General features: G+C 41.3%; 1 protein-coding gene across 6 annotated transcripts in view; it reads left to right on the top strand.

Moving 5' to 3' along the window:
- The window catches only part of NCOA2 (nuclear receptor coactivator 2), a 252,360-nt gene that overhangs the window by 208,897 nt on the left and 33,885 nt on the right, over positions 1–9,578 (top strand). For all 6 annotated transcript variants that reach the window (XM_006924020.2, XM_015598653.2, XM_025041208.1 and 3 more), the window contains 2 exons: positions 564–711; positions 2,329–3,586. In XM_006924020.2, the coding sequence (XP_006924082.1) occupies positions 564–711; positions 2,329–3,586 (1,406 nt within the window). The remainder of the gene's footprint in view (positions 1–563; positions 712–2,328; positions 3,587–9,578) is intronic.

Here is a 9,578-nt window from a genome sequence, read left to right as displayed (position 1 = left end):
TTCTGGAAAGATTCTTCTCATTGTTTATCTTTTACTTCCTGTTGTCCTAACCACAGAAATAATGCTTCTTACACACTGAGAAACAGAATTGGGAAATAGTAGTGTGAGATGATGGATTGAACAGTACATAACTTTGGGATGAATATTCAGGGAATATATTTACTGTCATAAATTTTACTGAGATATTTGTATTAGTTTAAAAGGAAATTAAAGGCAAATTGTACACTTTAAAGGTATCATATTTATGCATTGTTTTCTAACATTTTAAATCATTGTAAAACTTGTTTTGAGGTAATAAATTGTTTACCCTGTGTTGCCGTGGTACTGAAGATTTTAAAAAGAACATTGATTGAAGGTCTAAGCTACATTTTAAAAACAATATATTGAATTGATTGGTATTCGAGTGAAAAATAAATGTGCTTTAAAAAATGTATAATGCCTTAATATCATGAAATATTACAACTGTTTTTAACTGCAGGTGAGAAAATACTAAACTTAATGAAATTTGTTACTGTTATTGTCGTTTTTTGCTGACACGCGTTCTGTCCCCTTGCTTGCCGCAGTGCTGAGACAGGGGTTGGCATTCAGTCAGATCTATCGTTTTTCCTTGTCCGACGGCACTCTCGTTGCTGCTCAAACGAAGAGCAAACTCATCCGTTCTCAGACTACTAATGAGCCTCAGCTCGTCATATCTTTACACATGCTTCACAGGTAAGCTTAGTCCTAAGACATCACCTTCCCACGTTAAGAGTTTTGCAAAAGCTCCCGGTTATCCTGGAGCTTTTCAGATTTGTTAGATTTCTCTGTTGATCACCCTCAGGCTGTAAAATATAAAATTAAATTGCTATTAACCATTGGCTCTGGGCTAAGAAAGGCTATACTTTGAATTTTAACCTGAGTACTAGTGCATTTTAGAATCCAGCTGGACGAGCACCAGCTAGCACTAACTTTGACACAACTGTTCCATCAGAAAAGGGAACTTGACCAGTCCTCAGTGGTGTCACAGCCAGGCAGGGATATTGAAGCCACTCGCATGATTTCTGCTCCTATGTGTTTAGATCTAAAACTTTCAAATATATATACTTTTAGAAGGAATCTTTTAGATTTTTATTCTCAGGGTTAAATTAACTTCTTGACGTTAGACGTTAAATTGAAGGGCAATAAACATTTCCTTAAGAAACAAACATAAAGAAAACTGAATGTTGATTTTAAAATAAATGTCATGAACTATATTGTTTTAGAGCACAAATTTAGGGAAATGATTACATTTTAAGTTATATAAATATTTATGTGTGCTATATAAAACTTTACGAGGTACTATCAGAAGATATTTAAAGTGGCTGTGGGTCAAGAGTCCCTTTTTATTACATTTCTCAATTATTTACTTTCTTATTTTGGAATAAAAAAAATCAGGCAGCCCGGATTGCCAACTGTTAATAATTCTGACCTCAAACTGAAACAATTTGAAAGTGATTACAGATGTGCCAGATTTCAGCCCCTGACTGAAAGCTGATGTGTGGCAGTTCGTGAGTTGTGAACTCATTTGGTAACTCATGAGTGGCCGCCAAGGCTGTGACTTGAATCTCGTAGGGCTTCGAAAACCATCTCGCTCAGAAAACCTGCTTTCAGGCCTTGGTTTGGGAGTGGATTGGAGTTGTCTACAAGTTGGGGAATCAGGTCACAACCTAAGGTCACGGAAGTCCCCTCCCGTGCTCTCTGTTTTGGAGGCTCTTTCTTTGACTTGCAGAGGGACCTGGGCAGGGGACCTGTTAAAGTGACGTAATTCTAAACAGTTTGGGTAACTCTTGGCTCTAGAACTTACAGAGTTTCTGATGGTGACGGGCAAGTGTTTTCCCCCAAGTGTGCTGTTCATCTTGAGCCAAGCAGTGCACAGCACGTCTCCGGGCTCACAGATGTGACTCCCTGGCAGATAAGCGAAGACGGCCGAGTCATTCCTTTTAGACAGTCCAAGCTCTTGGTTATTCACAATAATGTGCCATTTAATGAGAAAGAAGTATTATGTAATTGGAGCCCCTCTAATGTCTTGTCTAATAACTACATTTTCAATATGGTGATAGTCAAACTTAAACACACCCCGTCTGTAAAACCGCAGACATCTTAATGAGTTGACTGAGAAACATCCCTCTCGGTCCCAAACTAAACATGTTCAGTCTTGTCCATAATTGCAGATTGTTTCATCAAAGTATTATCTTTCCTTTAAGTGTAGCCTGTTCTTTTAAAGAAAAGAGGCCATTTCATTTTTTTAAATTAATAACAACTTGTTAAATGTTTTCCCTTTTATCTTATATTTCCTTTCTCGTTATACAGAGAGCAGAACGTGTGTGTAATGAATCCGGATCTGACTGGACAAGCGATGGGGAAGCCGTTGAATCCAATTAGCTCTGGCAGCCCCGCCCACCAGGCCATGTGCAGTCAGGACATGACCCTCGGTAGCAATATAAATTTTCCCATAAATGGCCCAAAGGAGCAAATGGGCATGCCCATGGGCAGGTTCGGTGGTTCTGGGGGGCTGAACCATGTGACGGGCATGCAGGCCACCGCTCCTCAGGGCAGTAACTATGCACTCAGAATGAACAGCCCCTCGCAGGGCAGTCCTGGCGTGAACCCAGGGCAGCCCAGCTCCATGCTGTCACCACGGCACCGCGTGAGCCCCGGACTGGCCGGGAGCCCCCGAATCCCGCCCAGCCAGTTTTCCCCTGCAGGAAGCTTGCATTCCCCTGTGGGAGTCTGCAGCAGCACAGGAAATAGCCATAGCTACACCAACAGTTCCCTCAATGCACTTCAGGCCCTCAGCGAGGGGCACGGGGTTTCATTAGGGTCGTCGTTGGCTTCGCCGGACCTAAAAATGGGCAATTTGCAAAACTCCCCAGTGAATATGAATCCCCCCCAACTCAGCAAGATGGGGAGCTTGGACTCCAAAGACTGTTTTGGACTCTACGGGGAGCCATCCGAAAGTACAACTGGACAGGCAGAGAGCAGCTGCCATCCTGGAGAGCAAAAGGAAACAAATGATTCCAACATCGCCCAGGGCGTGAGCAGCGAGCGATCTGACGGACAGAATCGGCTGCATGACAGCAAAGGACAGACCAAACTCCTACAGCTGTTGACCACCAAATCCGACCAGATGGAGCCTTCGCCCTTATCCAGCTCTTTGTCAGACACAAACAAGGACTCCGCAGGTAGCTTGCCTGGGTCTGGGTCGACACATGGGACCTCGCTCAAGGAGAAGCATAAGATTTTGCACAGACTCCTGCAGGACAGCAGTTCCCCCGTGGACTTGGCTAAGTTAACCGCAGAAGCCACGGGCAAGGAGCTGAGCCAGGAGGCCAGCAGCACAGCTCCTGGTTCGGAAGTGACTGTCAAACAAGAGCCAGTGAGCCCCAAGAAGAAAGAGAATGCACTACTTCGCTATTTGCTAGATAAAGATGATACTAAAGATATTGGTTTACCAGAAATAACCCCCAAACTTGAGCGACTGGACAGTAAGACGGACCCTGCCAGTAACACAAAATTAATAGCTATGAAAAGTGAGAAGGAGGAGATGAGCTTTGAGCCCAGTGACCAGGTAAGTTTTGTAATGTGTTCCCCCAAGTACACTGACCCGTTATCCATCAAAGATTGTCTCCACAGGCATTCGGAGGCCTCAGGTGACTGGATAAAAGTAAGTCTTCTCTTTTGAAATGAGTTCATTCTCACGGAAGCTGCGTGTTCTAAATACTCTGTCTATAAAGAGTGACGTAATTATGGGAGAAGTCAGCTGCCTTTTTTTTTTTGTTTGTTTGGTAAAGAGCCAAGTGATAAATATTTTAGGCTTTGCAGGCCATGGAGCCTCTGCCACAACTATTCAGTTCTGCCATTGGAGTGTGACAGCAGCCAGACACGATGAAAACAAGCGTGCCGCATGTTCTGGTAAACTACTTGCAGGCACTGATGTGTGGATTTTATACAGTTTTCGTGTGTCGCAAATACTCTTTGTTGTTTTTTTGTTATTATAAATTTAAATCCATTCTTAGCTCATGGCCCATGCACAAACAGGTGGTGGGCCAGATTTGGCCTGTAGGCCAGCTGGCGTTTGACCCCCTGTTCATAGAAGATGCCTGAGTCGGAGATAACCGCTTCCTCGAAACTCGGCTTTGTCAGGACAGGCTTAATTAAATTATTTCTTACTTACCTCTCTTTAAGATCAGAGTTTGACTGGTTTTCAAACCCAGTGAAGATCATTGTACCTCTCATTCTCAACCAAAACTCTGATTCATGCTAAAGAATTTCTTAGACCATCGGTATAAAACGCATTTAAGAGGAAATGGAAAGTAAGAAAGGAAGAGTAACGTTTGACTTGGCGGTGGTGTGTCTGAGCCATCACGTACAAACGCAGAACTGAGATGATCGTTCGTAGTATCTTTGTCGTTACGTGAAGATTCAATTCCCTGGAAAAATCCAGGACAGCTGAAGTGATATTCAAAGTCATTCTAGATAATGCGCTAAGGAAATAATGATGTTACAAGGAAAACATAAACCATTTAGTATTTTCTTTATTTAAAAAAACGAGTTACTGCTGACACGTGGCTTGGATAAGGTGTTTCCTGAGGAGCCGGTGCCTGGCAGGGTAAACCCCGCACCGCCAGTTCTCTGATCCCTGAGCTCCGCCCTGAACTTCTTTAAGACACGATTGGTTAAGAAGAGAAGAAGCCGTATATCTGCTTAAAATGGTTCACTAATTTGTCCTTGAAATTTGCTTTGTAAGTGGATAGTACATGTGTCACCGTCTGCAGGGACGAGGTGTGGATGGGGAGAAAAGAGAGTAGCGCCCCTTCCTGTAGCCTTGAACTCCGCTGAGTCAGCAGAGGCTGACCCTGAGGCAGGCCTGGGATTGGAAGCGGTGATCAGGGAAGCCAAGGCCACACGTGCTCCTAGAGCTGGGCTGTGCCCCTGGTCCTGAGTGAGCACTTAGCTTCCTTTATTTCTTTCACTGTGATGTCTTGACAGCTGCTACATTCCTGTACGGCAGATCTGATTTTCAAGCATTCGTGCCCTTTATAAGAGAAATAGCCTAATTACATAAACATCTTTGGTAATTAATCCTTCGACGTAGATGCCAGTGCGGAATTCTGTACCGGCTCTTCCGTAATGCGGTGAAATCGTTAGACGGCGGAAACTGAGGGCTCAGCACGGAGTTAATAGCAATATCTTGGGTGCAGTGTAGTGTAAAGCCAGGTGGACAACTGTAGATGTTTTACTCTTTCGAGCTTTATTTACTGAATTAGACTATACAGAGCTAATGGCAGTCCAGAGTGACAGGCACTGATAGTGTCACTCAAGTCTCTTGACACATGCCAGAGGGCAAGGTGGTGACTCATGAGGTCCACGTTAGTTAAGTGGCTAAGTGGTTGGCCCCTCCCTCCATAAACATAATTTGTTTCTATCCCATGCCTGAGGCCCAAGGGATTTAGAGGGCCAGGGAAGGGGACACTGTGTGGCATTTCTGTATTTAGATGTATGATTACACTAACTTCAGACAAGAAACTGACCAAAAAAAAAAAAAAAAGTTTCTTAAAAAGTCCTTGGGTCACTTGCAGTCTCTAATTGTTTTTTTTTTAAGAGAAACATTTTTCTAATCAAAATTGTCCCTCCTAGGGCCCATAAAGCGCAGAGGGCAACGGGCACAAATTGGTTAGCATTTGGGCGGACCAGAAAGAAGTGTACGCAGGCACACGTACGGTATTTTCCCCTTAATTAAACCCAGCCTGTGTCTCACCCTCCATCCACTCCCATTTAAAACTCCACCGAAAAATACTGCTTAAGAGCAATTTTAACATCAAAAACATTGAAACTTGAAAAGAAAAGTTACCACAGGAAGTAGGCATTACCTAAATTTAGATCAAAGTTAGAGTGACGTGCTTTAAGAACAGTGATTCTTTCTCCTCCCGCTCCCCCTCACTATCCCGGGCACAGATTAATTGTATCTCCTATTAACTGCTGTGCACATTTATTGAAGACTTCGCTTTGATTTCAAGGGAATCCACGTTTTTTATTTAGTAAGATGAACTGTTGGCAAGCTTTAAGTGCCCGGTTAGCTGTCTTGATGTTTCAACTCAGAAAAAAGCCATTAACCAGTGTGTGTTTAACCTATCACTAACTTATTAAGGGCAGGAAGTATTTCGATGGCGCTATTATACCTAAAATAGCATTCTTTACTGGGTAGAGTATTTAAACATCATTTGTTCTACGGCATTTCATAACCAACAGGAAACAGTGACAGCAAAATTTCCAATATGTGTACCAACTTTTAAGGTATAGACTTATTTATACAGCGGAACCTGTCGATCCCTAATCAGATGATACTTACGTTCTTTCTATTGCTATTGGGTTACTTATGATAAGGGTTTAGAAATCGTCTAAAAAGAATTTCTTGTTACTTGGCTCCATTAGAAAGGCAAAACCATATCTTATACTAGTAATATTTCGCTCCAAATGTGGTAAATTATACTGCCACCTTTTAATAATTTTATATTACGCAAACGTGGTAAAATTATACTTTGTATTAAAATTTTGAAAAGATATTTTATAATCTGTTAGAATGCTTATGTTATAAAATGCATGTGCTCTATTTGCTTCAGAGAACATGTAGATTTGACACATGAAAAATTCATAAAACCAGAAAAATGAAAAATTAAAGAAATCAAGTTCAATTTTCATTTTGTAGAACTTGTATAAAAATCTTTCTGACTCATTTTCTGCCTGAAATAGTTTAAACTAACTATTCCAATTGATGTGGCTAATTTGAGCATTCGAATAGATGCCTGAGCAAAACTTTGAAGTATCTTGGCAAAGCGTTTTAAAGGAAGGCATTAATCTTTCTGCCTAACAGAGTGGAGAGGGCCTGGGAGAACTTTGGATGAGAATTAAAGCTTAGGAAAATTTAAGGAGAGGAAATGTTCAATCAGAAACTTCATGCGATTAAACCCACCCCTTCCAGAACTTACATGATTACAGAAGAAAATACCATATTTGTCAAATTTTATTGCTGAACAATCACAGGGATGTAGAGATTTTGAATTTTATCTCCTTAAAGGACAACGTTTAAAGGAAACTTAAGACGATTAGATTGAGGTTAAAATGTGTGCTCCAGAAGTTGACAAGAATAAACACAAGCAAACAATATCATCTCTAGGAGGGAAAATTTCATTCTGCAGTTTTCTGTTGATAAGCCAAATGAATTCGAATAATGTCCATAGTTGTGGGTCTCCAAACAGCCTCTTCCTTTTGAGTCTAACACAGTAATTTCCTACGTGGCTTTCTTGAGACAAGTGTCAGTTACTCGTCAGAGCTGGACTGGTCCACAGTTGTTATTTGGCCAGTTCTTAAAATGACAAAGATTAAAATTTGAAAATTAGTTTTCATACATGCCTTTTTTAAAATAAAAATCAAGGAAAACAATGGGTTTTAAGTTTCTAATTATTTGAAATAAAAACAATAAATCCAATAAATAGATATAAAGCATCCAAATGTATTTGAATGTTATGTGTAGATAAAACATTAGACTTATTTTAAACTTATTTTTACATTAGACACGAGTAGATTACAAAGGAAGAATCGTGAATCCTGTTGTTAGAACACTTTGAAACTATATTTTTAGTTTTTTTTTTTTTTTTAATCTTTATTATGGTGACATTGGTTAATGAAATCCAGTAAGTTTCAGGTGTACAATTCAACAATAAGGCGTATATATATTACCTTGTGTGTTCACCGCCCTATTTTTAGTTTTCGAGACAGCTTAAAGCGTAAGTTCATTTGCGTGGAAAGAGTAAAGGGAAAAGGGCAAGGAGGAGCCTAGACCCCGACTGTAGTTAACCGACGCCGTAAAAACTTTCTTTTACAGGTACCTAGGGTCAGGGGCAAGGATAAGAGCATCCACGGAGGAAAATAATATATGTTTATGACTGTTTATGCAAACTTATTTATTCTGGATGCTTCTCATCCCGGGCAGTCTGCAAATCTTTCTCAAGAAGCAGCTCGTCACTCACAACAGCCGCCCTCCCTCACTGCCCCCCACAGTGAGCGAGCCTTACGGCCCGTCTGAAACTCTCTCTGCACAGACGGCTTTAGAGCGGGGACACGGGGGTTCCTGGGCAGCCGGACGCCTCAGAGTTTGTTAGAGCCTCTTTCTTATCTCCGTAGCTGTTTTCAGGGTACAGCTATAAGGTTATCACACATTTTTTATCAATCATTTTTCTGGGAAATTAATAGAAATCATAGGGATTTCTTTGAGAAATTTAGTCGAGCCTGGGAGGATTTCTTAGATTACAAGTTCGCGAGGTTAAAGGCTGACTGGGTGTCCCTCGCTCCATTCTGGGCACTGTCTCTGGCGGGCGGTAAATGTTTATATTGATGTTCATACCTTACGTATTGAGCAAAATACGATAGAGATAGGTTTCCAGTGGAGTCGCTTTACTTGTACATTAGACTTGCACAAAATCATAGCTACGTGTTCAGGAAAGAAGACGAGGCGGTCGTTAGCTGGTGATTTCAGCAGCGTGAGCGGCGTTGCCCACCGTGCCCTAGCAGAGTGGTTTGACGTGCGTGACACGGGTTTGCTGCATTGGTTCCCTAGTCCCTCAGATAGTGAGAAGATGTAGCTGGGGACTTGCACGTGCAGCTGGCCGCTGCATCAGCTGCGTCATTTAGGACTCAGCCCAAGAAACAGTAATGTGCTTCCTCTCTGGAGGAACCCTGGCCTGCTGCCCTTGGAGCGGGTACAAGTGCGGTGAGGTGCCCTCCTAAGGAGTTTTAAGGACCATTTTGTGTCTGTCTATACTGGGGGATGCTAACTTTGGAGCCTAGCCCTCCCCTAAGGTGTATCTCTCCCATGTTTGATGCTTCTGTCTTTTGTTAGAAATAGATAGCTAAACCAACTTAGCAAGTGGTCTCGTAACTGCTCTAACGACGTTAGGAATTTCTGGAAAATAGAGCTCTAAATTATCGCCAAGCTATTGACTGAACAAAGAATCAAACAAAATGTCACTTCAGTTTACTCTTCTTAACTTGAGAAATGACAGGTGAAAAAGGGCTTCTTGTAGAGATATTACATTTGTCGTAAAATGCAAAAAAAAAATTAGCAAATCCAACCTCTACGTGGACGATAGAAATTGTATGTAGAATAAAACTAGAGGCCATTCTCTGTTAAAGTATACCTCATATCGGGTGTAAACAAGTTCATTTGAGTTGCCAGTGTAGACAAAAAGGTTAGTCACAGAGAAGGATCCAAAGTCTATTCAGCGACTTTGGGGAAATTGCCTGTTTTTCCACCTACATATCATGAAAATCATTCTTACCACTTTCTTTACTAGAAAGTAATCCTAGCATTTAACTTAGCCATTTTCGTGTGTGGTTGGCACTGTCTGATTTTAAATATTTGGCACATACATAGGTTCTACTTAAAAGAATATAAAATCAGTTGAGCTTTCTGGAAGGAAAATACTGAGTATAAAATAGTGATATTTACCTTATTATTTTAATGTTGGCAATTGAAATGAAATTATTTTAATATAAAGAAAGCC

The sequence above is a fragment of the Pteropus alecto genome, unplaced genomic scaffold (assembly GCF_000325575.1).
Source record: "Pteropus alecto unplaced genomic scaffold, ASM32557v1 scaffold87, whole genome shotgun sequence".
NCBI classification, from domain to species: domain Eukaryota; kingdom Metazoa; phylum Chordata; class Mammalia; order Chiroptera; family Pteropodidae; genus Pteropus; species Pteropus alecto.
This window is presented reverse-complemented; position numbering and strand designations above follow the sequence as displayed.